General features: G+C 49.4%; 2 protein-coding genes across 2 annotated transcripts; both read right to left on the bottom strand.

The window, feature by feature from the left end:
* Positions 1-468: 468 nt before the first annotated feature.
* Positions 469-1,351, bottom strand: GJD3 (gap junction protein delta 3). Its single transcript, XM_064472979.1, is given in 2 exon segments — positions 469-655; positions 658-1,351. Coding segments are annotated over 2 exon segments (717 nt in total). The 5' UTR covers positions 1,271-1,351; the 3' UTR covers positions 469-551.
* A 2,559-nt stretch (positions 1,352-3,910) lies between these two features.
* On the bottom strand, positions 3,911-24,631 carry TOP2A (DNA topoisomerase II alpha). The gene is made up of 35 exons (XM_064473644.1): positions 24,529-24,631; positions 23,999-24,145; positions 23,743-23,833; positions 22,992-23,055; positions 22,347-22,492; positions 21,895-21,992; positions 21,363-21,575; positions 20,984-21,157; positions 20,684-20,785; positions 20,060-20,197; positions 19,744-19,882; positions 19,312-19,469; positions 18,763-18,888; positions 18,208-18,318; positions 18,009-18,114; positions 17,189-17,298; positions 16,335-16,427; positions 15,758-15,872; positions 15,470-15,591; positions 14,747-14,895; positions 13,805-14,036; positions 13,554-13,688; positions 13,212-13,412; positions 12,454-12,649; positions 11,042-11,133; positions 10,299-10,445; positions 10,112-10,195; positions 9,285-9,482; positions 8,625-8,730; positions 8,177-8,329; positions 7,583-7,733; positions 7,380-7,441; positions 6,983-7,084; positions 5,696-5,919; positions 3,911-5,394 (listed from the first exon to the last, which is right to left on the bottom strand). The coding sequence occupies exons 1-35, from the start codon at positions 24,559-24,561 to the stop codon at positions 5,245-5,247; spliced, it is 4,668 nt and encodes a 1,555-aa protein (XP_064329714.1). The 5' UTR covers positions 24,562-24,631; the 3' UTR covers positions 3,911-5,244.
* Positions 24,632-26,455: the final 1,824 nt, after the last annotated feature.

Genomic DNA, 26,455 nt, shown 5'->3' with positions numbered 1-26,455 from the left:
TGCTGGGTGTGGGGGGGAGGGGGCGAGGGGGCACCCCAGGACGCCCACATCTGCCCTCCCTGGCTCTGGCCATCCCCAAAGGCTGGGCTGGGGCAGAACCCTTTGGGGTTTCCCCCAGCACCCCCAAAGTGCTGCCCTTCCCAGCCTTGATGCTGCCATTGCCTCCCCCTATGCCGGGGGCCTGCAGAGCCCTAATGCATTCGTGACTCCCCCCAGCACAGGGTGTGGGGGCAGCCCTGGTTGTCCCCGCCTCCCCCCCCCCCCCCGTGCCGGGCCGGGGGCAGTGTGGGGGGTTCAGGGGCGTCCCTGCCACTGCGCAGGGATGGGACCTGTTTGTTTTCCTTTTGTCCATATTTTTTTTTCCAGCAGCTGCCGGGTGAGGCCCAGCCACCACCCACAACAGGAACCGGGGGCTCCGGGGCACGGCACAGCGCGGCACTGCTTCCCCGGCACAGCGAGGGCTGGGGCAGGGCGAGCCGCAGCCACCCGCTGGGCACCAGCTGGGCTGAGAACGGCCACAGCTCGTGCCACCGATGGCAGCCCAGGGCTGGCTACACGGTGAGGTCCCCCCGTGGTGGGGGGCAGCAAGGCTCCTCCGCAGCGCCCGCCGGCTGCCCGGGCGCCGCTCCCCGCTCCTGCGGCCGGGGGCAGCACCAGCCCGGGGCGAGGGCACCTTGCGCAGGAGGTGGGCGAGCTCGGCCAGGCTGAGCAGCGCCGAGACCAGCCCCACCACGAAGTAGAAGTGGATGAAGACGGTTTTCTCAGTGGGGCGGGAGACGAAGCAGTCGACGCGGTGCGGGCAGGGCCGCCGGTGGCAGACGAAGAGCGGCTGCACCCTGAAGCCGTAGAGCAGCGCCTGCCCCAGCAGGAAGCCCAGCTCGGCTGCGATGCGTGCCACCACGCTCCCCACGTAGAAGGGCTGGAGGCTGCGGGCACGCTGGCCGGGGGCCCCGCCGCGCCCCGGCTTTGCCGCCTGGTGCACGGCGAAGATGACAAAAAGGGCGGCGGGGGCCGAGAGCACGACGACGTGGAAGACGAGGAAGCGGTAGTGGGAGATGGGGAAGGCGTCGTCGTAGCAGACTGGTTTGCAGCCCGGCTGCTGCGTGTTGCAGACGAACTCCTCCTGCTCGTCCTCGAAGACGTCGCTGCCCACGGTGGCCAGGACCAGGATGCGGAAGAGGAGCATCACCACCAGCCAGAACCGCCCCACCATGGGCGAGTGCTCCTGCACCGCGTCCAGCAGCGAGCTCAGGAAGCCCCACTCGCCCATGGCCACGCTGCAGGAGTGGGATCAGCGCTGGGGGGGAGATGCCATGCCCACGAGGACGGACCCCCAGCGGGCAGCACGGCTTCGCCAGCTCACTGCCCTCCATGCCAATCCCAAATGCATCGCACCATCCCCACGCGCAGGAGGGTGCCCGGGCAGTGCCAGCCCAGCTCCCCCCATCACGAGTGTCCCCAGGCATCCGCTGTGCCCCAGGACTCCCTCCCCCAGAGATGGGGCCAACGACCCCAGCTGGGGCAGGACTAGCAGGTTCCCCATCCCGTGTCCCCCCCAGCTCCCCTGAGCCCCGCAACAGCCCCAGCTCAGCAGGGTCGGGCCCGGTACCTGCGGAGGCTGCGGTCTGCGGCGTGCCAGCGCGGCTGGCGCTGGCTGTCCAGGGCTGTCAGGGACTGTCCGGTCCCTTGTCCAGCTGGGATGGGATGACAGTCCCACAGCCACGCCTGGAGTCCTTTTAAAGAGACAGAGCAGCCACAGGGGCGCCCAGAGGGGAGGGAAGGGCTCAGATCTGCCAGGGGGGCCCTCAAGGACAAACACTGCCCCTGCCCTAGCACCAGCAGCTGCCTGGGGGTGCAGGATGGTGCAGGGGGCAGTAGCCCCCCCACCAGTGCAGAAATGTCCCCTTGCCTTGGCCTCCCCAACCCCTCAGGGCTGCAGGGTACCAAGTCACAGCTCTCAGCCCCCAAAAGGCCCCCTGCCAGCGCTGGCATCGCCTCCCTGGCCCCCGCAGAGCCTGGGTGCATCGCCCGCATTCAACCATGCCGTGACAGCTCCTGCCCTGCGGTCCTGCCTGAGGCCGGGATCTCCCCCGCAGGGCTGGGGCGCTGTGCCCCAGGGATGCTCAGGGCTGGCACCAGCCCTCCCTCACTGTGACACCGTGCCTGGGCTGTCGGGGCTGTGGAGGGTCCCATGGACCGTCCCGGGCTGTCCCTGGCTCCGCATGTGCTGGCAGACAGAGCCGTGCTGGCCAGTGGGAGGCCATGCTGCCGGGCAGCTGCCTTTCAAAGTGCTGCAATGCTCTGTAAAACATCCTCCATGGCACAGCCAGGGCCCCTGCTGGCCCCTGCCTGTCCAGGGCAAGTGCCGATGGCCTTTGCCTGTGCCTCAGATTCCCTTTCTGGTAACGGGAGCAGAGCCCTGGCCAGTGCAGGCCACCCTCGGGCCATCCTCGCCCCTCGGAGGACGTGCAATGCCCATGGTGGGTTGGTGCCCGGCGCCCCACAGCTCAGCTCCCCCTCCAGCCGCATCCCCAGCGCCCCAGTCAGGGAGATTCTGTGATGAAGGACATCCTGGTGTGGACGCTGTGGTGCACTGTCTGCGCGTGTTCACGCACACACAGCTCCATACGTGCATGTGGGGTGATGCCGGGGTTATGGGGGCAGCTACGCAGCCAGCCCCGAGCAGCCAGCGCCGCACGGCCGCGGCCTGGCCATTTGCTGTGCGAGTCGTGACAACTGATTCTCCGGGCGCGCTTGCAGAAGGAGAGCCGTAAATAGCACGGCCCCTCGGCGGGGACGCGCCAGAGACACTCTCCAGAGCCTGGCAGTGGAAAATCTGACAGCGCTTTCCACACTTGACTGGGTTCCAGCAAAGCACCTCGGTGGCACAGATAGTGCCTGCACCCAACCGCCGCGCCGCGGCGGGCCCAGGCTTTGCCAGTTGGTCCCGCAGCCGCGCAGCTCCCCGTGGGTGGTGAATCAGCAGCCGGGGACGCGGGTGTCGCAGCTGGACCCCGCTCGTCCCCCGGTGCCCACCCAGGAGCCAGCGCCGGCTCCCAGTGCCCGCAGGCACGACGGCAGCCCCGTGGCACCCCATGATTCAGCATGCACGATGCTCTGGGGGCCCCGAGCACCCAGGTGTGGGGAGGTGGGACAGTGCAGCTGGTCCTCAGGGCTTCATTAGTGACCCCGATCCCTCCCCATGCAGGGACCCTGCCCACTAACCCCCCGTTTGGGCCAGGAAGGTTCTGCAGAGCCCGCCGCGTACCCCCGGCAGACGCGCAGCCCCCCCCAGGCCGGCTTAGAGCAAACCCAGCGCTGGAGAGTAAACGTCCCTGGCCTGGGAGGGCTGAGCACGTTGGGAACTTCAGGCCAGCGCTCACCTGCGGCAACGCCGCCGGCTGCAGAAGCAGAACCTGGGGCAGATGGTCTGCGGGGGCAGACGCCGGGCGCCACACGGGCTTTCGCAGGAATTAGGAAACCGCAGCTGCAGAGCTGAGGTGGCGTGTCTGGCCCCGGGTTTTGCAAAGCCACGGTGAGAGCAGTGAGGAACAGGCAGGGAAAGGGGCCGGGCAGCACCTGGCCTCTGCAGAGGCCGAGGCTCTGCAGCTCTGCCCCAGCGCCTTCGCTGTGTGACGGTGACCACCTTCCCGGCCCTACACACCCTGACTCTGCGCCCTGCTCATTTCCATAACAATGCCAAAATGGGCTAAATCAGCACTGGCAAAAACCTCAGAAATAACGAGCGTGGCTAGACCAGGGAGGTGACCCGCTTAGGCCAGCCTTGGCAGCGGCGGTGGGAGCCGATGGCCTCTCGCTCCTAAGTCTGAGCTTCAAATACTCACCGTGAACAAAGACAAGCCGTGGCTCTGGTGAGCCGGCGCAAGGGAAAACCGAGGGAAGAGGCAGATGAGGACAAGTCCTTTTTATTGATGGAAGCTTGAGTAAAAACACTTTTATTACATAAATATTGAAAAGGACAGAAAAACTCAGGACAAGAAGAAAAACACAGAAAACATTTACAAAGACAGTCAAAAAATATCCCTCAGTGCTATGGAAATGGCTCTGTGGAAAGCAAGACAGGACAAAACAAATACTCCAGTGAAGTACTTCTAAGGGGAAGGGGAGGGCGGCGCTTCCCTGCTCCTGCCGAGGAACCCGAGCGCTGGAAGGTCTGACCACCCCGTGGCACGGAGGCGGCAAAGCCCTCGCCTCGCAGGGGGCTGCACTCTTCGTGCAGGCGGGCGCGCAGGAGCTAAGGGGAAGTTCTTTCTCCCCAGGAAGAAAGAGGCAGAAGCAGCTTCGCGCTGCCGAGCCGCACAGCGGCCGTTGGCAGTGCCGAGCGCGCACAAAGCTCAGCACGGGGGAACCCGCTGCTTTCCAACGCGGGCGTTGGAATAACCAACTGGCTTTCCTGTAGGTCCCCCACAGATCAAAGGTCCTTGGATGGCAAGCGTCTGTCCTGCCGCTGTCCTCCTGTCCTCCCTAAGAGCCTGTCTCGCTCAGCGAGCACCCCAGAGACACGCACGGCTCTTTAGCAGCACGAGGCGCTGGCAGTCACGAGCATCTCTTACCTGAAGATGACCTCTGGGCTGAACTAGCTGAACACGGGGTTTCTTGGCAGCCAGACAAGAGAAAACTGCCAACACTGAGCACGGTGCGGAGACAAGTCTGCACAAACCTCCATCGCTACATCTGAATTTAAAAAACCAAAGGCTAAAACTCCGCATGGCAGAGGTTGAGCAACAGCGGCTTGCGCAGACACAAAGGACTGCAAGAGAAAGTAAAACGCTACCATGGGGTCCCCAAATGTGTCTGGCTGTAGAGTTAAAAGCTTATATATTATTTTTTAAGATATCTAAAGGGGAAGGTATCTATGTGAGAGGGTATTAAAAGGGTTTGATACGTTCTAAAGCCTACTCGAACACTAAAATGACCACAAAGAGCCAAAAGATTCCAGCTAACGGGTAAGAGGGGATGTGCACCAGCACTAGCCGGGCACACGGGTCCAACATTCATGAGAAAGGGGGGGGGGGATTTCCTGTTTAAACAAATCTAACTTATTTAAAACCAAGAAAACTAGCACTGTATTCACTTGTAACAAACATTTCTGGACTAGATTAAACTCAGTGAAAATATTTCCTAGTCTGAGATGATGTTCTTTGGTGATGGCTTGTCAAGAGCTCTGCTGAAGGTGAGCTTGTAGATCAGTTTGGACCAGCAGTTTAAAATCTTCATAAAAATTCAAAACATATCGTCCTCATCGGAGTCCTCCAAGTACTGGACGGGCTTTTTGAGACGCTCAGGCCTGGCACGGGGCACGGCTGCTACGGGGCTGTCCGCATCACCAGCTGAATTGAGAGTAAAGATGATATCGTCTTCCAGCTTGGATTTCTGGAGGGGAAGCATAGTCAAGAAGTGAATCACGGATCCGAGCGTAAACAGGGAACACAATTAGCATAAACCGCACCGCTGCGTCACGGGCGAGGCGCTTGTTCGGAGCGACGAGACCAAGCCAACCATCTGGGGCGAGCATGCGTGCCCGACCCCCCTCCTCACCCGCCTTCCCCACCCCTGGCCAAGACGACGGGTGTCGCGGAGGAGGTTCCACCTCCGCCACGCTTTTCCTGCCAGAAAAACCGCGGCGGCGGCGCTGTGGTACCCCCGCGGCTCTAACGGGCGGCACAGTACGAACCTTCGCTGCAACGGATTTGGAAGGCTTGAAGCCCAAGTCGTCTGAATCCGAATCCAGAGAGCTGGGCTGCTTTCTGATCACTTTCCGCCCCTTGGGCTGGCCCGGCTTCTTGTCACCCACTGCTCTGGCCTCGGGATCCAGGGATCCCTCCTTCACCGCTGTCTTGCTGGATTTGGGTGCCGCCTTTTTCTTGGCTAGCATATCCATGATGGACAGCTGGTTATCTGAAACAGAACTCCGCGTTTAAACCCTTGTTTTGCTGCCTCTCTCCTCATTCGCAGTTTGTGAATCGCTTCCAACACAAATACGGCTCTGCGCTGCGCGGCGAGGTCAGCGCTCAGGTCGTCTCGTTTGGAAGCGTGGCTTTCTAGAAAGATTGCTCTTTACCAACACGGCGAGAAGTGAGGTTGTTTATCTGCTTAGTTCAGCTGCATTTAGAGAAGCAAATTAAAATGTACCCAAAGCAATTTACAGACTATTTCCGATTGAAAAGCCCTGAACTCTCAAGGCTGCGTAACCAATCTTAGACCTTCCAAACTTTTGCACAGGGAAGGAACGAATGCACCATCTATGCTGATCAGCTGCTTGGGGAGTTCTTTCTTACCTATATTTTGACGTTTTTTTAACAGCATCTTGAAGCACGTCTCCAAGCGAAGCTGAAATGAGCAGGCCGTTCTTGAATGACACAGGCTTTCTCAATTTAGAAGTGGAAGAAACAGCTATTTTGCTGTGAAGTCACATACTTTACTGCTGGGATCAAAACCAGCTAGTGATGGAATATGCAAAACAGCTTTCCAAGTCTCACAAAGACTCTGGGCACTTAAGTGTAAAGAACCTGAGTCAAATGCCATGGATTTATGAGGTCAAGCTAACACTAAATAGATCAAGCTTCCCCAAAGAAGCTTTTCTTCTTCCTGGGAAGCGAGCTACCGAGTAGCTTTCTTCCCAAAAGGACATGAAGTAGAACATTGACTGCAAGACAAATTCCACCCGGATGATTTCTGCCAAGTATTACGTAGCGCTGAGGGAAGCACTCACTTTTCCTGTTCCCAAACGAAAATTCTCTCCCTTCAAGCATGTCTGAGATGAACTAGAACATGGTATGTTTGGAAACAAACTTCTCTAAAAATGACAACTTAGGCAGCCTTCACTACAAACCTCAGAGCCTTCCTGAAGTGAACACTCAAGTTGTTCAGGCCTCTAAAGGTCCATTAAAATCACTCAGACTTGTTTCCCCCAGGAATAATCATCGTTACCTAAAAGCGATCTTACTAAACTTCGCCTTACCCTTAGCGGCACCGGCCTTCTTCGCTGCCGCAGGTTTTTTAGGTACGGCCTTAGTGCAAGGAGCTTGACTCACGCCTTCAGTAGCCGCTTCTTGGACTTGAGCTGAATAAAGAAAGCAGAAAGGAAGTCTGGAATAGTCAAATTGTCTACCCTGGCTATAAACATCAGAGCAAAAGGAAATAATTTTGATCCAGTTTATAAAAAGAACAACGGTTAAAACTGGATTAATCACAAATTCAGGTTAGAAACAGAGAAAAAGTCTGATGCGCTGAAACCACCTTGTACCCCCGTGTCAGAGTTTCTTTGCAAGACCTGGTGACTAACGTTGCTCAGAACGCCCAGCGCACTCCGGTGGGGTTTTAGGAAAGCCAACGAGGTTAGAAGGTCTCCTACTCACCAGGGGCAGTGCTTTCCACTGGCTTTTGCTTGGGAGCTTTGGCTGCTTTTTCAGTGGTTTTCCTAGAATACAAAACCCCAAGTATTTTTTTCAACTCTGATGCACTAAAGAGGTGCACTGAAGAAAAGGAGCGATTAATTTCTGTGTAGGATTAACACTAGAAGCACAACCAATTTCCAGCGACTACGTGGAGAAAAACTCACTTTGGAGCAGCTCTGGGCTTGGGAGCAGGTTTCTCTCTTGCATTCGTGTCCGATTCAGTGTGGCCTCCGCTGCCGCCCTGAAACTCAGACTCCTCATCCGAGCTGGAGAGAGCGGCGTCTGAGTCCGAACTGATTACGGCCTTGACTTTGGCTGACGAAATGACAAATGATGATGATGTATTATTTTACACATCTGGCAATATGCAGCTCGGTTTCTTTTTCAATATTTTAGCTGCACTTATCAAAAAACAAAGATCTGAATAAAACCAGGAAGCTACCAGCGAGAAGACTCCACATCACAAGCGGATTCAGGGCTCGCTTACCCACAACGCATTTGATTTGCCAAGACAGTTGCGTAATTAAAACCAATAACCTTATTTCTCTAGTTGCCCATTTCTGCTTTTCCTTGAAAAGCATTGTGAAAACCTGCTCAAATGGTAGAAATGTTCAGTTTTTATATACAGTAGAATAAATAAGCCTCTTAAAAATGATTTCTGACAGAGCTCTCGGACTCTAAGAGGGAGCTCTCTAAATGTTCAGCTCAATTTTCTCCTTCACAGACTGCCCCGCTTCTGCATTTCTGTTGTCACTCACCTGCTGCTTGGCGAACCACTCTCTCTCTCTGAGGCAGCACTTCAAAATCAGACTCTGAATCAGACCCTGAGTCAGACCCTGAGTCAGACCAAGGGTTTCGTTTCTTCATTTTCTTTAATGGCTTAAATGGTATAAGGGCCTGTCTCTTAGCACCTGAAAAATATTGGGAGGCAGGATGAACCAGCAGGCCTCCACGCCTGCTTCAGGCTCAGCAGTTCAAGCTCAACGTAGAAATACAACACCAAATTTAGAGGATTCTGGCTGAAACGTCCAAGAGAAATACTCATCTATCTCACTTGACTATTTTCCAGGATCACTTTGCCCCTCACCTAGTTTTTCCAAAAATACTGATCCCAGATGTTACCCGTGACCTCCAGAAGAGGTCACGTAACCAGATTTACAACCCTTCCCGTCACTTGCCATTGATGGAATAACACAAAGCATTTACCTTGCTCAGTTTTAAGCTTCTGCACTAATCTCTGCTTAAGGCCTGAAGACACTTTGTCTCCTGATGCGTTGTCTTCTTGATTCTCATCAAATTCATTTTTTTCACTCTGAAGATACAAGCAGATATCAAATAGAGAGCGAGTCAGCTCACACCATTGGAAGAGGCAGAGTCATGTAGAAAGGAGCTGCTTATTTTAGATGTATGAAAGTCAGTGATACAAGAAACCCGAGTTTGTGAAACAACCCGCCTGTAAAATTGGTTACAACCAAGTAAATCGGACACGATCTGTCCCCAGATCAGGTGACTTAAAATGCAAAATCCAACATTAACAAAAACAGGAACTTTGTTCCCACTCCGGAGCGCGCTTTGGCACCGCCTTTGTGCGCTGATGGTATGGCTCTAGGGCGTGTTGAGGATGCAGAACCGAACAGGGTGGGTTAAAAACAACAGTGCAAGTTATTTGGAAAAACCTTTAGGTGGAACCGTCCGAGGGACGGAGCAAAATGGCTACGGGTCAAAACAGGTGAGGGGATATTTTAATTTCCTATGTTGCAAATGGCTGAATGGCATAATTTCAGCTAACAAGAACCTGCATTTCTTCAGAAACTGTACTGAAGAGGATGTAAGAAAAGATTAAGCATTTGGAATGTTCCTTTTTACCTTTATTTTCTTTTTAGTTCTCTTCTCTGCCTCTGCCTTCATCTCTGCAGTTATAACCGGAACAACCCTTACGCCATGAGGCGACGGCATTACTTCTGGCAGTTGTGCCTTCTTCACCTTTATTTTCCCTCCTTTCGCCTTGGAGGGTTTACCAACAACCCCTGCCATCTCGTCCTGCATTTGCTTGGCTTCCACCGCCTGCAGAGGCGAGCATAAAATGATACAACCATGAGAATATCGAAGAAATGACGTACTGCTGCAGAAACCCCACCATCACAGCCCTTGCAGTAAAGCCTACACTTGCTGAGAGATTTCCCAGCGCCGGTTTAAATGAAGCTTCCCACTCTGCTACAGATCTGCACATTTTCAAGCAATGATTTAAGCCAGAGCTAAAGTTTGGTTACTTGAGGAGTAAGAGGAGACACAGGCAGTGACCAGGTGTGATGGTGCACAGACACCTGCCCACGGTCTGGGCTCTGTTCAGTAAAGTCCAGCTCCTCCCTCACCTTTTCAGTGTCCAAAAAGCCCTTTGATCTGCATCTCCTCTGGCTATATCCTAGTACTAGTTTCCTCTCAAGCCCTCCAGTCACTATTTAGACTGGTAATTGACCTCCTTCCAATGGCCACCCTGGTGGTTTGGCTCCCTGGCCCAGAGCAGTGCTGCTCCCACCCAAGGTAGGAAGGTGAAGAAAGCTTTCATTCTCCTCAAGAAGCGCAAGACATAGGAGTTATCATTTTTAGTTTCCTTGTCATGACACAAAAGTCAATAAAGAGCTGGTGGGTAAGACTACAAGGGAGTCAGTCATCTGCACCAAACACTGACATACATCAAGTTCTTCAACAAAGACAGCAAGGTCTTCCTTCCACAGGTCAGAGGGACTCTTGCACTTCAGGTTCTCCAGCTCTTTTTCCTACAGGGAATCACAGCGGATAATCATTAGTCACATATTTTAATCCACCATTAAAAAAAATACATTATATAATAATGCTTTTATAAGAAAACGAAGAACATACTTTGTTATCCCTCTGCTTACAGAGCTCGTCTTTCTTCTCTTTAGTCAGATACCAAAGGGGCATGTTCAGCAGATAGTTGAAGTCTGGTCCAGTAGCTGCAGCTGATTCTTTCTCACTCTCTTCCTCCTCCTCCTCCTCCTCTTCTTCCTGAATGTGGATTTAAAACAAACATTGCCAACAAATACACTGACATACAAGGGTAGGGCTATTGATCAAATTTGGACTGCTTCACAGGTACTCCAAGCGCCGATGGCGTCCTAGGCTCTTCTAGAACAATTCAGAAATGGATAGAGATAAAATTACGCTTCTTAAAGCCGCAGCTGCTATCGCACAGAGGAATCCATCTGCAGAAACAATCCTCCAGATCTCTTTTGCTTTACTCTACGTGGCCTATCTCAACAGTCCAGATCCTCTCCTCAGGCTACTTAAAACCGCCATCCTCCTCACAGCCCTTCCACCACCGCGTCCCACAGGCAGAGTGGAAGCCTTAAGGAACAGCAGAAATTGCTGTGTCAGGAGGGCTTGACCCGACAGACTCAAGCCTGAATGACGAGGTCTCAGTGCCTTCTCGACAAGAGACTGGTTTTCTGCTTGTTTTATGTTTCCTATCACAGACATACCAGACACGCAAGCTCTTGAATCCTATGAACTGAAAAGCAGCTTGGGCTTCTTCCTACGAATTATGACGCTTCAGAGATAGGGGCCAGTTGGGATCTATTTAGAGAGGATGGCTGAAGCATTACCTTGTTTTGTGATTCCTTCCAAACCTTCACTGGATCAGATTCATACCCTCTCTGGATAAGAACTTGAATCAGCTCTTTCTTGGGTTTGTTTTCTGTAAACAGACATTTCAGGATGTTAGTGCATCTGTTAGTGCAGTTAGTGACCACCACCAATCACTGGCAGGAAAGACAGATGAGCTGTAGGTTTTGGATCCCATGGTTCAGCATCCTATTGGGCTCTAAATTAGCCTTTCCTCATCAGAGGTGAGACGTGTGGAAGAGCCTGAAATAACACCTAAAAAGTTCCTACTCAGCAGGTGATTTCCCAGGTCAGCATTGCTCCTCTACCTGGCAGGAACACCTGCCAGAGCACTGTAAATATTGTTCTTATTCATTTCCATATATGCATTTCCCCTGCCCAAAGTAGTTTTTGAACTTGAGAGAAAAAGCCATGACAGTATCAAAAAAGGTGTCAGGATAACAAGCAGGCAGGTGGAGGAACCCCCCCGATAGCACTCAGTGGCTTTGGTAGAGCTTGCACCTCATTAGGCTTCACCTGGGAAATTTATGCTGTAAGTGCCCCCACCAATGGAAGCGCTTCAGCTGGCATTTGTTCCTTTTTAAGACATCAGAAGCAATCAACCATGAGACACAAATACAAATGAAACCAGCTCTGTCAGCCTTGGAACTGCTTATTACAGAAACCCAAGAAAACGCAGTTCAAGGGAATTATTTCTCTTCCTGAGTCAAGTCAAACAGACACAGGCTGTTGGGATTATTGGGCTGCCTTCAGACACAAACCACAAAGCATCTTATGACACTGTCTCACTGCATCTTCCATGAATGCAAGGGAAATACAGACTGCCTTTTAAGACTGAGGTGGAAAAGTTGATTGAAAAATTTGAATGCTGGGAGAACAAAGATCTGTTTCTTTTTCTAGCTCATGATTCTCAGATGCTGCTAACTTGAGGATCTTCTAAGCTTGAAACCCCAATCCACTGAGAACACGATTTGGAATATTTTTGCAGAGGTTCACAAAGATAACACGGAGAGATATGGGTTCTTAAGAGGTATGCATTTGAACAGAAAACACCACCCCTTTCTAACCCCACTGGTACTTAACTCTTATTCCTACTGAGTCAGAAATAGAATTATTGCCAAACTATTATTAAAAAGTTTCTACTCTCAAAATAGTGTCAAACAGTAGGAAAGCTGTACGAGTATCCCATTTTAATTAACATGTGCATAATGCTCTGTAGACCAAGGATACTCTGTGAAGCATTTTCCTCTTGTATGTAACTGGAACAGAAAGATAAGCGCTGGTGTAGTTTGTTAAGAGCCAGCCCGGGGCTGAGGGGGTGCTGACAGAACTCAAGGGAGCACCTAGTTGTTCTTTCAGTTTCATAAAGCAAGTAACCAAGAAGAGCGCATACCGATCACAATTTTGCCATCTATTTTCTCCAGGATGAAACGAGCCTGGTTGCTCAGTTTTGCAGACTCTGCGCTCAGCATTCCAATAAGCCATTCTTTTCTCAAATTGTAATATCGGAGCCTGAGTTCAAAGAACTCCTTAAGAATATCCTGGGGAGAGTCGTACTTCTTGAGAAAGCCGACATGGTCAAAAAGAACCTAGGTGAAAGAACGCAGGCGTTACGATGATAAAACTGAATTCCAAAACCACTGAAAATTGCCTGTAACACAGGTGTGATAGTACAATCGAGTTATTAGCCAACAAGTTATAAAACCTTAGTGCTGTTCTAGAAGTTTACAAGCACAGCAGCTGAGACAATTTTAGAATTTCAAAGTTCTTGAAACACATAGTGGGGTTAAGGTTACTTGAATCTTAAAGCTAACTGCAGGATAAACATCTTGCACCAAGCTTCACACATTGCCAGAATCCAGGCATCCAATGGCAGCGCTGCTGTCACAACAAAGGTCTCCGTGAACTGCACCATTTCAGATCACTTTGACTCCTTCAGGCAAAACCATTCCACTCTCGGCCCATTCCCAAGCCAGCCTCTTGACCTTTTGAAGGTATATTTAGAAAGCTGGCTTAAAATCAGTAACGGCAGAAAAATCAAAGCAAATAGGTTACTGCAAAGGAGTATTTTTGTTACACGCAGCAACTGCAGCTGTCTGCACCGCCTTTGAGTTAAACCAAGAACTTTCTTCAGTAAAACCTATTACGTACCATGGAGTTGCATGTTAGGTTTGTTTGGAGTTTGAAGACCTTATGCAGCCCCACTGCTTTAGCTTCAGCTAGTTTTTCTTCGGTCATCTTCACTATAAACTTCACTGTTGTGTCTGTGTGATATTCCTTATAGTCTGTGATCAGGGGGGGCGTCTTCTCATTCCCATTTAACATTGGCTCCAGGACTTGCTCTTTGTAAGTCTGAGAAAAGAATCAAAGTCAGGCCCATGTTTTCCATGGAGGTGAAAAGCTCCAAAACCCATTAATCACTTTTTGCTTTACAGGGCAAACGATGTATGTTTATAGAGCAAACATTCCTAGGGCAAGTTCGCTGTTTATTACCTGTGTCCATGTTCTGACGGGCAGCTCCGTGATCTCAATGGTTGTAGAATTGAGGATAGACACTTCGCCACTTATCACATACTGATTAGGTCCCAGCTCATCTATTGTGCCTTTGAAATTTTTGTAACTAGGAAGCTAAGCAGAGAAGAACGCTGGATTCAGCTTTGTGTTGATGCTTCTGTTTTTAAGCACTTGCATATGTATTGAATAAATCAACGAGTGAGACGTCGTTTTTTAAATACATTATTTACCATTGGCATCGGCTCTTCTCCATCCATCAGGCGACGGATATTGTTCACAACTTCCCTGATGTCAAAGTTGGGGATCTTACAGGACCAGCCAGTACCAATCCCTTCTGCCCCATTTATCAGCACCATTGGGATGATAGGCATATACCACTCTGGCTCCACACGCTGATTGTCGTCATACAGGAACCTCAGGATATTGTCATCCATCGGTGGGAACAGCAGCCGTGCTAGCGGGCTAGAATGGAAAAGCGAATTTCAGCCCAAACTCTTGTTACAGAGCAGCGACCGCCATGCAAAGAGAACCCCCCCGAAAGCAAACAAAACGCATCAATCAGGTTTATTACTACCAAGGTACCTCAGCCGTAGAGCCTGGGTGTCTGTGGTAGGAAACCAGGCTTCTAGACTGAAGCTCAGAGATGCATCTTCAGCAGTCTCACTGATCTCTACAGGTTCCACTGACTACACGGGATCCTAAGCTTGTACTTTAAGTATGTAAATTAGATGTTTAATGCCTGGGAAGGCTCCAGTTCTCTATACCTTGCTTTAGTACAACCGTACACGTACGTGCTCAAGTAACAGATTTGACCAAGGTGAACCTGAGTGACCATTGGGTCACAGACACTGCAGGGCTGTACTTTCAGATGCTGGAACTTCACCCTCCCAACTCAGGGTCACGCTTTATTATCCTACCCAAATTTCTCCCTTTGTTTTTGCTCTCATTTCCATATTATCTGCTACACGTTTCTGTTCTCTGGGATGATAAGCAAGTTTACATATCTGAATCTAGCGTCCAAATCTCACTTCAGTTGTTGCTACCCTGAGTATGCAAGCAGTCCAAAGCTTTAAAGGGAAAATGTAAATTCATTTTTCATTTTAATTGCTGTAAAATTGAGTCCTGCAATATGCCGATAATATTTAAGACCGTAAGAAATCTTTAATGCTGACCTGAGCTTTGTAAAGATGTATCGAGGGCTGGCAGAGTCTTTCCCACCATGCAGCCTTGTGCCAAACTGACCGATAGGCTGTAGCAAGTTGAGGTTGTTACTGCCCACGAAGTTCTGAGCTAAGTTAATAATAGTCATCATCAGCGATGCCTGCAATAAAGGAAGGTTTAAAGCTAAAAATGCAGAATTCTCCACTGAATGGACAAAATTTACACCAAGAACAGAACTGACATAGAGGATAAACTCAGCTAATAAAATGTTAGAGGGAACCCTCACTGGAAGGGCATCCCAAGACCCTCTGGTCTGCATGACTAGGCATATTCCAGGGACCCACAGTATATTGCTATCTACCTCTTCTGGAAACCTCCAATGGAAGGCTCTATTGATCTCACAAAGGAAGCTTGTTTTAGTACTTAACTTCTCCTTACCAAGGTAGAAAGGCTATTAACATCTGCCTAAATCTATCACAAATAAAGCTGGATTTTCCTGTTCTACTTTTTAAATGAAATACACCGCCGTAAAGTCTAGGTAGGACAGGCAGACTGACCAATCTTACATTAAATTAATACTGAAGGCTGAATAGCAGATATACAGCCACTTTGCTTTGGCATTTATACCCAAACACCTAATCCTGCTTTAGAGGCATCTGAACTGCCGAGTCAACAGAAGGGCTTTTTTGCCTTCCATTTAAACAGCATTTTGCACAACCAGGCCAGGTTCTTACTTCACCATGATGGTATGAGGACATCTCAGCTACAGAACCAGCCAGCTGAGCAACCTTCACCTCCCGCTTATCATTTCGTTTGAAACATGTGAACAGAACTTTCCTTTGACCTGGCTTCAAACCTGTATATCAAAAAGAGAAAACACCTTGTGATTAGAATGCACACTGCGTTTCGCTTCAGTTTTGCTCTCCAGAGACTAAGAACTACTTATACACCTAAAGATTCTATACCAGGAGAGCACTTGCAATAATACATACCACAAAAATCACCATCTTGAAATAACTTACCGTCAACCAGTGACGGGATTGATCTTTCATTATCTGAGTTTGAGAACAGGACTAACTCCTTGTTGATGAAGTCATTGTATGTCAGGTAAGTAGTATTTTTCCCATATAGGTATTCCTAAGAAAAACAGGTGCAAGACTGCCTTAATTTTAACAAGGTCTAATCCGTTTCTTAGTTCATTCTTGGCTAATTTCACTAAAGTGGAAGCTCCTTGTAAGACTAGCTAAACGCAGCTCAGGTGCTGCCATTCTTAGCATGGCAAAGCAGAACATCGCTTCCCAAGACGCATGCCCTGAGAAATAAAGTCTTCATACAGTCCTGCTCGAGTTATCACTTCCTTATCAATAAAGTAATTTCAAAGAGAAGAGTTAAACATGAAATTAACTGTTGGACAATTGACGACGAGGCTATGCTGATGAGAGAAGCTGCTCTGCAAAATCCTGAAACATTTTAACTGTCCCGTAATCCAGTGACTCACTGACTGAGCTGCGTGCAGCTCTAGCATGCCAGGCTGAAGCTGAGAACAGCCCCAGGGAGCAAGAGGAAACCAGTTTCCTTCATACACATAAAACCTTTTACCTCTGGCAGGCCATGCAGCTTCCGTTGTCTTCTATCCTCCATGAAATTAGTCAGCCACTCCTTTCGCTCTTCTACCTTCTTCTTGCTAAAGGCCTGTATATTACAAAATTAAAAGTAACTCAATTCTAGGACATTCTGTGCCCTGTTGGATCACTTGAGAAAGAAAAAGCACAAAGGAAGAGTTTACCCAGGAGAACAACAGGCTAAACAGGCTGACTTAATAGCCTAATATATAGCCCAAGTGCAAGAAAAGGCTCTTGTACCTAAACATATTAAGGGCATGAGTTCCACCAGTCCATAGGAGAAATGGTAGTTAGGTTCAGATGTATGGACTTTTAACATAACAGAAAAACTAAAGCAGATTTGGGGGGGGGATATTAATATTTTGAGGAAAAACTTGGGTTTTTTGGCATTGCCTAATAGCTCAAAACATTTCTGAATCAACGGCCACTGAAGGCGAAGAAGTTCACGGAAGCAAGGACTGTTCAAATCCACCATGTTGCAAGAAGAAAATCTAGGGGAGAAAGGGGAGGTCTGGCTTGGAGAAAACTGCAGCAGAACATGCATTAAAATGTTAAAGGAATATTTACTATTATGTCTGAAAATGTCAATTGGTTTGTAGTGATTAGTTTGTTCTGAGCTATATTTAAAAACCATCATTAAAAGGGTACTCTTGGCCTGAGGTCCAGGGACAGATCTGCTTCTACTGGTTCGACTAAAGCCGTAGCCTTGGTAACAAAGAGATTGTCTCAAGCCCGAAGGCCTTTAAGAGCATTTTAAGAGAAAACACACGGCACTCTGAGCGGTAGAATACCAAAGGTAGTAAGTCAGCAATTAAATCAAGTGTCAGTTACCAGGGTGATCGCAGCATCATCTTCAGGCCCAGAATATCTGAAGCCAATTCGATGTTTAGCCATATCTGCAAAGTATTCTTTAGCCTCCTTCGATGTGCTGGTACCCAAACCTGCAGAGACGGTACTAGTTAATCCTGTTAACTTCTTCCTTAAATTAAGTTGCAGTTCAAAGAAATATTTCGCTCTGCCTAGCTTCTGTGATGCATCGTATAAATGTACAGGATGAAGGTGCTGTACACAGTCAAGTGGTGGGATTGGCAGTGCTGGACTAACGGTTGGACTTGATGATCTTGAAGGTCTTTCCCAACCTCAGTGGTTCTGATTCTATGATGACTTACTGAACACTTGCGTTACTTTAACACGAGATATAATGCATCACAAAAATCACAAGAATTACTGCAAATTGGATCAATTCCTCATCATCCAGCCACGATTCTGCAGTTGGCAACTTTCTTACTGGATTTAATCAATTCTGGGTTGAGTACTTAGCTTACAGTGCTAACAGTACACGAGGACCGTACTGTGGAAAACAGTACATAAAACTGAGCATAATTGCCTAAGAGGGGTGAAAGAACGGTTACCTACAACACTGTAGTTCCATTTTGAGAGATTTTATTGAGATTTTATCCAGTTAGAGGTTGTCATTTCTTTACTTTCATATTTTACGTCGCAGGTATTTGTAACCAGACTATCTTCTGAGGGGAGACTGGGAGGTCACCTGGTCCAAACCCTTTCTGCAAAAGCAGGGCTAACCCTGAATTTAATCCTGAATACTCTTACTTGGATCATTTAATTTCACCATATGAAGTTTTCTACAAACCTTTATAGTACTTGATTTTCCATGAATTGTAGTTCTGTGTATTGTTTCTCCATTCTTCAAATTCAGGAATGCTGTAGAATGCAATTTCTTCTTTGTTTTTAGAGGCCTACAATGAACAAATATTTTAACTGTGCAGTGGGAGGCAGATTTGGATCCATGGATCCTCACCCATTCACCTTACCACGTACCCAAGCCTTACCTTTATGATGGGAGTAATAAATTCCTCCAAAAAGCCATGTCTTAGAAGAGATGGCCAGTTGTGATGGATGAAGTTAATCAGCAAACCTTTGATATGCGATCCATCTTGATCCTGATTTAAAAAGAAAAAAAGACATATTTAACCAGGGTTGTGATGGAAGTGACGACTGTTAGCTTAATAGCAAGTGGTTCTATAATGCCAGCTCACTGACCATATTAACTTTCACTTCTGAAGATATGACCACACATTGTTTAACTACTGAAAATTAAGAGGCACATTCTTGGTGAAAAAAGGTATCAAGGACTGGTCAAGGACCTTGAGTCAGCAGATTGGAAAGAGTATTTAGGTATTTGGTGATGCTACTCTCCCCCCCCCTTTAATCTGTTTTGTTTTGTGGCTAAAAAGACATTATGACCCAAGAGAATGATAAAAAGAAACAAACAGAGAGAATTAAGTACAACAATGGCAGTGGGAGAAAGGTGGTGTTTTCTTTTCCTCTGTATTCAAAGCGTGTGCTTTTTTTCTCTCCCAATTTTCAGTTTTAGTGAAGCTAACCTGATCTGTCATAATCATAATCTTTCCATAGCGAAGACTCTTTAAAGATTCTTCATCTTCATAGTTCTTTTTATATTGTAAACCCACAATCTTGATGATGTTGTTGATTTCAGCATTTTCCATAATCTGGAAAAGATCATGCGGAATAAAAACTTGTCTTTCAGGCTTAAAACATAGCTCAAAAAAGTCTAAAATTATCCATAAGCATATTGTTGGCTGAGCTTTGTCCTGGCAGTGTATTTTTGCTGTTTAGGCACTTATCTCTAAACTGAAGTCTAATGCTTAAATTATTCTAGATCATTCCAAACATTTCCTAGCCCACAGCACAAACACTATCCCTTCAGGCAAAACACCGAGCAGGACTCAATCCATATGCCCACTAAACCAGCAAGGCAGCCTGCAGATGAGACTGGACTCAGGCGTCAAAGACACCACACGCATGAGTTAGAGCATTGCAGGTGTTCAGCTGCACTGACTCAGTTAAGACACGGCGTTACGCAAAGCATACCGCACCTTCCAACCAGAGACCATAACGATTTCCCAGCTAACCTGCTTATGAGAAGCTTCTCTGACGTTGAGTATTTTCCCACGAAGGGGAAATACTCCGTATTTGTCTCTACCAACCACTCCTAGGCCAGAGACAGCCAATGTTTTGGCTGAGTCTCCCTCAGTCAGGATAAGCGTACAATCTAAAGAATTCTTGCTGCCTAAAAAAAGAAAACAAAACCAAAAATTAAGTCCATTTTCTAATTAAGAAGTGAAATCAAAGCCCATATACTCACAAATTGAACGAGAATAAATATCTTCTGACACATACAGGTTTTGTTGCACTGCACATAGTAAATGGGACCGTAAAATGGGGATAAAACTATAATTACAGGTTTTCTCATTTTTCCTTAGAAGACAATTCTTTCATTTGCCTAACGAACAAGTTTCAACTCTTTTTGAATGAATTGGGTTCAAAGGATGTAAACCACGTACCAGCATCATTGGCATCATCCAGCTTAGGAACACCCTTAATCTTGGTGTGCTTCACAGCCGAACATTTCTTATTCAGCTGGCTCTGAGCCTTAAATTTTACCCAGTTTAGGATACTTTCAACAATGCCACAGCCAACTGCCTGCAATACAAAAAGTAACCCCGAACAGTTGTGGGAAAAGCCTTAACAATGACAGAATTTTAAGTTATATTCTTTTTCTTTAGTTCATGACATTACTTCAGAAGCATGTATTTGCCCCATTAAATACCAGATGCAGTTTTACAGACATCATGATTATCCGTGTATATCAATACTTACGCCCTTAATAAATTTTTCACTCAGTTTACAGGTTGAGCCAAAGCTCTTTGCCTGCAGAGTCATGTTCTCCTTAGTCTGAGAGTCAAAGGTTGGGTTCTCAATTAAGGCGTTCACAAAAAGCCACATGTGGTTCTTCACCTGTAGTTAAATACAAGCATCACACGTTATACGGGCTCATCTCAGTAACAGCAGGGCATTCTGACACTCGCCCGTCAGAATCACAGTGAGGAAGACCTCCATAAGCACTGGACGTTTTCAATTTCCCATGGTGTCATGAAAGCAATTAGGACTGTTCGTGAATGTTCATTAGCTATGTTATATGACTTGGGATGTCAAGGACTGAGCAGCTCTCAGCCTAAATAGGTATTATCTAACAGGTACTGAGATTTAGTGCATCTACACTGACTTACAGTGTTCTGCTCACAAAATACATCGGCCAAGCAAAGAGAAGGTTGTTAGTTGGCTTAAAGTGGACAATATGAGACTTCTATAATTATTTCATACATATTATCTGTACCATGGAAATATGTATTATTAATTAATGTAGTAATGCTTTAAGCTGCAGTTACAATTTGCAGTAATGCTAGAGTTGTGTTTCCCAGTGGGGAAACCCAGACATTGTACCTGAAAAGGCTTCACTCCAACTCCGTTTTTGTTCTTCTTTTTCACAACATCAATGAGTTTGGTCACGAGCTGGTCAGCTACATAATCAATGTGCCTGCCACCCTAAGGGAAAATGGGACCAAAGACCTGGTGGTGATTCCATTGGAAAAAACAGTGTGCCTATCTATTTAAAACTTCAAGCACAGTCTTAGTTGCAACATTAAGCAACTAAGTGTTTTTCACTAACACAACACATTTGAAAACATCCAAGAATATTAATGAAGGATATGGCATTAGCTTGACTAAACAAACTAAAGTTACCTTTGTAGTGGCAATGCTGTTGACGAAGCTAACTTGCTGGAAGCCTTTTTCACTCAAAGTCAAACATACTTCCCACCGAGAATTTACTTCCTCATGGATCACCTTAAGTGCATTACCAGTTTCATCTACCTTGTCCTTCAGATAGAGGTCCACATAACTGCGGAATCCTTTCACCTGCACACAGATGAAAGCAGACAACTCGTTTATAGCAGCTCCTATAAATACTTAATTCATACCCTCCTGAAAAGTGGGTAGAGAAACCGCTCATGCAAACCTTCCTGTTACTATGTGCAATGACGTAAATCACTTCAACGAAATCTCACTGCTTATATGGCACGAGAAATACAGATATTACTGTTTCTTTTAAATGCTCACTTACAGGCAGCCTCTGGCCATTTAGGAAAACCTTGACATCCTTTGTGGATCCAGCAATATCATACGCTCTTCGAGACATTAGTGCTACAATGTCTTTATCGAGAATTGTCATTTTGAACTTTGACAGATCAGGTTGGAAAGTGACACACGTGTAATCTTCTCCATCAAAATATTTCAGCTTCATTTCACCAGCCTTTCCCATGTTGTCCGTCCAGGTCTGAGAAAAGGAGGTTTTGTGAGATGCAAGTCTAAGACACACAAGCAACTAGCTTAGTTTTTAAAAGCAGAAAACTGATTTATGAGTTTTAAATACTTTCAGATTAAAAAAAACCCACCGGTTAAGAACTAGATTCTGATTATGCCTGCTCATTTCATTACTCATTTGAATTAGATTTGGTGATACAGTAACCCCGGGCCAAATTTATTCTAATCACGGTGCACCGAATGCAAGTTACGCCTAGACTTTTGGAACAAAAACTCAGGGTCTTATTCGAAAATCTCAGGCTTAACCTTGCTGAAATGAGAAGCGCTCATACCTGCTTGAATAACTTCTTGTATTCACGACAGGCAGTTTCCACAGTAAATTTTGTGCTGAATATGTTGCACAGTTTAGCTCCATAACCATTGCGCCCACCTGGAATTAGAAGGAAAACAGACTCGTCTTGGTACCTTTGTTCAAAACCAACCAGAACTCCAGACTAACAGGAGTTCAGCCACTTCAGCACAATAAAGCTGCAACAATCGATAAACAACGATAGCCTGCAAACTCAGTACGCGACTACAAACCTGCATTTAATTGGCATTAGTATTCAAAGATAATTTTTCCTGTTCTCCACGTTTGTACTCTTATTACTACAAAATAGAGCACGGACACTTCTCTCTGATGGACTCAGGACGCTGTTTTCATGCTGCATCGAGAAATCCCTTCCCCCCACTTCAGCCCATTTAAACTCAAAAATATTAGTGCATATTTAGGAGTCTTCCCTACCTGTGACTTTCTTTTCATTGTCATCGTAGTTGCTGGATGTTAGCAGCTGTCCAAAGATAAGAGCAGGCACATAGACCTTCTCCACTTTGTGTTCAACAACTGGAATACCTTTCCCGTTGTTCCATACACTGATTGTATTATTCTCTCTAGGAAAGGGGGAAAAAAATGTGTGCTTTTAAAGATGCAAAGGACTGAGCTATGAAACAAGTATTATACAAAAGCTCTGGGGAAAGGCCACCATTTCATCAAGAGCAAATCTCTGTTCAGCAAGCGCGGAAACGGCCAGCAGAGGGAGGACAAGTCAACAAAAAACTCAGATCCGCAGATACCGTCTATGAAATGGACCACCACACAAAAATCCTCTCTATATGCTCAATGGCAGAATAAAAAGGTTGAAAAGAGGAAAACAGCCACAACCGAAAACAACGACAACAAAAAAGCAGTCACTTCACCAGCCAGCACTGCCAGGGACCAAGGGACTACACAAAGAAAAAGGCTTTCACAACTGGTGGATTACATTTGGTCTAACTTGGATCGGCCGCATGGCAGAGCCCTCCAACGCTACACCAGATAGCAGAACGGCATCTGAGGGAGTAACTGACACGCTGGAGTCGGGAAGGCAACGAACAATGAAATAAAACTTACACATCAATTGTGACTTTAATGCATGACATGTTTTTATCCCTCTGCTTGTTGTCTGCAGCATTGACTAGAATGGAAAAGATTATTGCTATTACATTCTCAATCAAGACAAAACTATTAACTGTAGTGTCTTCAGCAGAATGAATGCAAAAATTCAATACAATGTTGCTAATAATCATCCTGGCATGCAGATATTTTGCAAGTTACAAAGACAAGTACTACAAGTTAATATAAAAGGGAGAATTTGGGGCTAAATTCAATTGGTTGTATAATTAAGTGCGCCACCATGCCATGAATAGCTTACTGTTCAGTAGCGCTAATGGAAGGACACGAGTATCCAATATTTCCAAACACAATCAACAATGTACTTCTAAGCACCAACCGTCAAATTATGCAACAGATGTTACTCGATCAACGATGCAACCAGATAAAAGCACACTTGATAATTTCTTACATTTCATAGCATCAGAGAATGGTTTGGGTTGGAAGGGGCATTTAAAGGCCATCTAGTCCAACCCCCCTGCAGTGAGCAGGGACATCTTCAACTAGATCAGGTTGCTCAGAGCCCCGTCCAGCCTGACCTGGGATGTTTCCAGGGATGGGGCATCTCCCACCTCTCGGGGCAACCTGGGCCAGGGCTTCACCACCCTCAGTGTAAAACATTTTTTCCTTATGTCCAGTCTAAAGTTTAGTTCCAGTTTCTTAGACGTTCAGCATCCATACAATTTGTCAATCAATAGGTAGGTCACCTTACCTAGAATCTCATCAAAGATTTTGTATAAGCCAGGTACAAAGGTCACATCTCTGCAGTTAAGGCCCACGTCCTCATCAAAAACCCACATTTGCTGAAAAGAAGGCAAGCAATACGTAAGCTCCCAGGTACGCCTCCTGTTCTGTGCCATCAGTTTGTAAAGCAGATGTTTTGTGCTTTACAAGCAGAAGCTAACTTCTCACCTGCACCCAGGAGTTTAGCCCCACGACCCTCCCTTGCCCCAGGCCTCCCCCCGCACCTGGGTGACCATCTCCACGGAGCCGATGTAGGTGTCGGGCCGGAGCAGGATGTGCTCCAGCTGCGTCTTCTTCTGGTAGATGTGCTCCACCGAGATCTGCTTCTTGGTGCCGCCGCCCTTGGGCACCCGGGGGTTCTCGTTGGCGGGCTGCTCGGGGGGGAGAGACAGCGACGGTGAGCGGCAGGGGGCAGGGACCGCGGCGGTGAGGGGGGTCCGGGGGGTGAACTGCGGGGGGAATCGAGTCGGGGGTGGGGGGGGTAGCTGGAGTGGGCCCGGGCGGCGGGATGCCCCGATACGGCACCGGGGGAGGCGGGGGGGTCCCGGGAGGGGCCCGAGGAGGACGCGGATGGGGTAAATCTCAGGTGAACGTGGGATCTGAAGAGACCGACGGGGCTGGGAGGCCGCGAGGGGGGCCCGAGAAGACCCTGAGGGGGCCCGGCGGGAGGCCCGGGACGCCGAGGGGACGGGGCGGCGGGGAAAAGGGGTCCCGCGGTCTGTGGGGCGGGAGGGGCGGCGGGCGCCGTACGCACTCGGAGGGGCGACGGGGACTCCTGGAGCTCCATGGCGGCGGACGCGGCACGGCGGAGCGGAGCACAAACAATGGCGGCTCCAACCGCTCCCTGCGTTTCAAACCTCCGCTCAGCCCGCCGAAACCCTCCGCCAATCCCCGCCCGCGGGCCCCCAGCGCGCCGCCAATCGCAGCGGGAGGGCGGGGACACGGGTCGCGCCCCTACCTCCTTCTCGCCAGTCACAAGGCGATCCGGGCATTCAAACTAGCCACTCAGGAGGGACAGTTGCGGGACAGACAGTGATACCGACCAATAGAAAGGCGAGCGGGCGGGCGCTGTGAGCTGGGTCCTTACGCCTGCCCGGTTGCTGTTGATGGTGTGATGTACTGGGACGCGCTGGGCAGGCCCCGGGGACATACTGGGATACACTGGGCAGCTTGTGGGGACACGCAGGGACCTACTGGAGAGGTCCTGGGGACCCATTAGGCCGGCTCTTATGTCGCACTGGGGCATACTGGGCAGGCCCTGGGACCACACTGGGCAGGCCTGGGGACACACTGGGCAGGCCCCAGGGACGCGCTACTGCCCCTTCAACAGGCACCGGGCCCTGGAACTTGGCCCCGTGTGCTTGTCCCAGAGCCCCCGGCCAGGGGGCTGCCGCCACGTGCAGGCAGAGACCCCAACCTCCCCCCAGGCCCTGCGCCCCAGCCCTGCCCGCGCACCCTTGCCTGCCCGCTACTCCCCCAAGGCGGGGGCAATGGCGGCTTCTTGTGCATTCTGCCTCCGTCCGCTGCTGGCACCCCAGGAGAGGCAAACCTCGCCGGCCGCGACCCAGGGGAGGCGAAGCCTGCTGCCCACAGCCCAGCAGAGGCTGGTCTGTTGACGTAGTGCCCGGCAACATCGGCATCAACAGAAATGGAACCTGCGACTCTCCTGCCCCCCCCACCCTTCCACCCCCCCCTTTTGTGCTGATCCCAACGGGGCATAGCTCCAGACCCTCTCCCTTCTCCCTGGGCTGGCTGCAGCGTGCCCCTCCATGCCCCTCGCTGCAGTGGGCGATGTCCCAGATAGGGACCCCTGCGGAACAGCGCTGGGTGTCAACCAAAACACCAGCTTTTTTGTGTCTTTATTTCTGGGGCAGTGACAGCGTTCGCTTCTCTGGAGGTACGGGGAGGCGGCCTGGCATCACCCTGCCGCCCCGTGGCATGAGGATCTGCAGGGACGGCACAGCCGGGGACGAGCACGGCACAACCCGTCTGCAGGGCTGGTGTCCTCTCAGTGCTCTTGCATGGCTCTGACGCTGCAGTTTTCCCCCCGCTGTGCTGCCCATGGGGCTCCTGGGCCTGTTTCCCCGGTCCCATAGGACGGGGGGCTCTGCCTGGGGTGTGCGGCTGGGGGTCGCCGGTGCTGCGATGCCGGGGTTACCACATGTGCCGGTAGGGAAAGGCCACCTCCACGCAGAGCACCACCAGCGCCTCGGAACAGTTGTGCCGCTGCCCGGCCAGCAGCCTGCCGTCGCCCAGGGGGGCGGCCAGCCCCTCCCCGGGGCCAGAGCTGCGCCAGCCCTGGCAATCTCGCCTGCGGGCTTGGCCGCCCCGCAGCGTGGATCCATGCCAGGCCAGCCGGCGGGGCCTGCGGACAGGGATGGGGGTGTCAGGGGCTGGGGAACACCCTCCGCGGCACCTCTGGCTCTTTGCACCAGCTCCTGCACCCGTGCAAGCACCATGTGCTGGGGGAGACCCGCTGCAGCCCCCTGCCCTGGTTTCTGGCGTGGGTGTATTTGTTTGGGGATGCCCTGCCGGTGCCCACCCCACGGCCGGACTCACCAGAGAGGATCTGTCAGGACGTTGCGCCCATTGAAGGAGTAGATGGGGCCCCGCAGGGCGGCACTGGCTTGGCCCTCGAAGAGGGAGCTCCAGGACTTGGCCAGCAGCTGGCCCTGTGGGCG

Source organism: Phalacrocorax carbo, chromosome 25, assembly GCF_963921805.1.
Source record: "Phalacrocorax carbo chromosome 25, bPhaCar2.1, whole genome shotgun sequence".
NCBI classification, from domain to species: Eukaryota; Metazoa; Chordata; class Aves; order Suliformes; family Phalacrocoracidae; genus Phalacrocorax; species Phalacrocorax carbo.
This window is presented reverse-complemented; position numbering and strand designations above follow the sequence as displayed.

Coding starts and splice junctions, on each gene's coding strand:
- TOP2A (XM_064473644.1), bottom strand. CDS start 24,561: ATGGAGCTCCAGGAGTCCCCGTCGCCCCTCCGA. Junction 20,786..20,983: donor ACAGCATTGCCACTACAAAG/GTAACTTTAGTT, acceptor ATTTTCCCTTAG/GGTGGCAGGCACATTGATTA. Junction 5,395..5,695: donor CCAAATCCGTTGCAGCGAAG/GTTCGTACTGTG, acceptor CTTCCCCTCCAG/AAATCCAAGCTGGAAGACGA.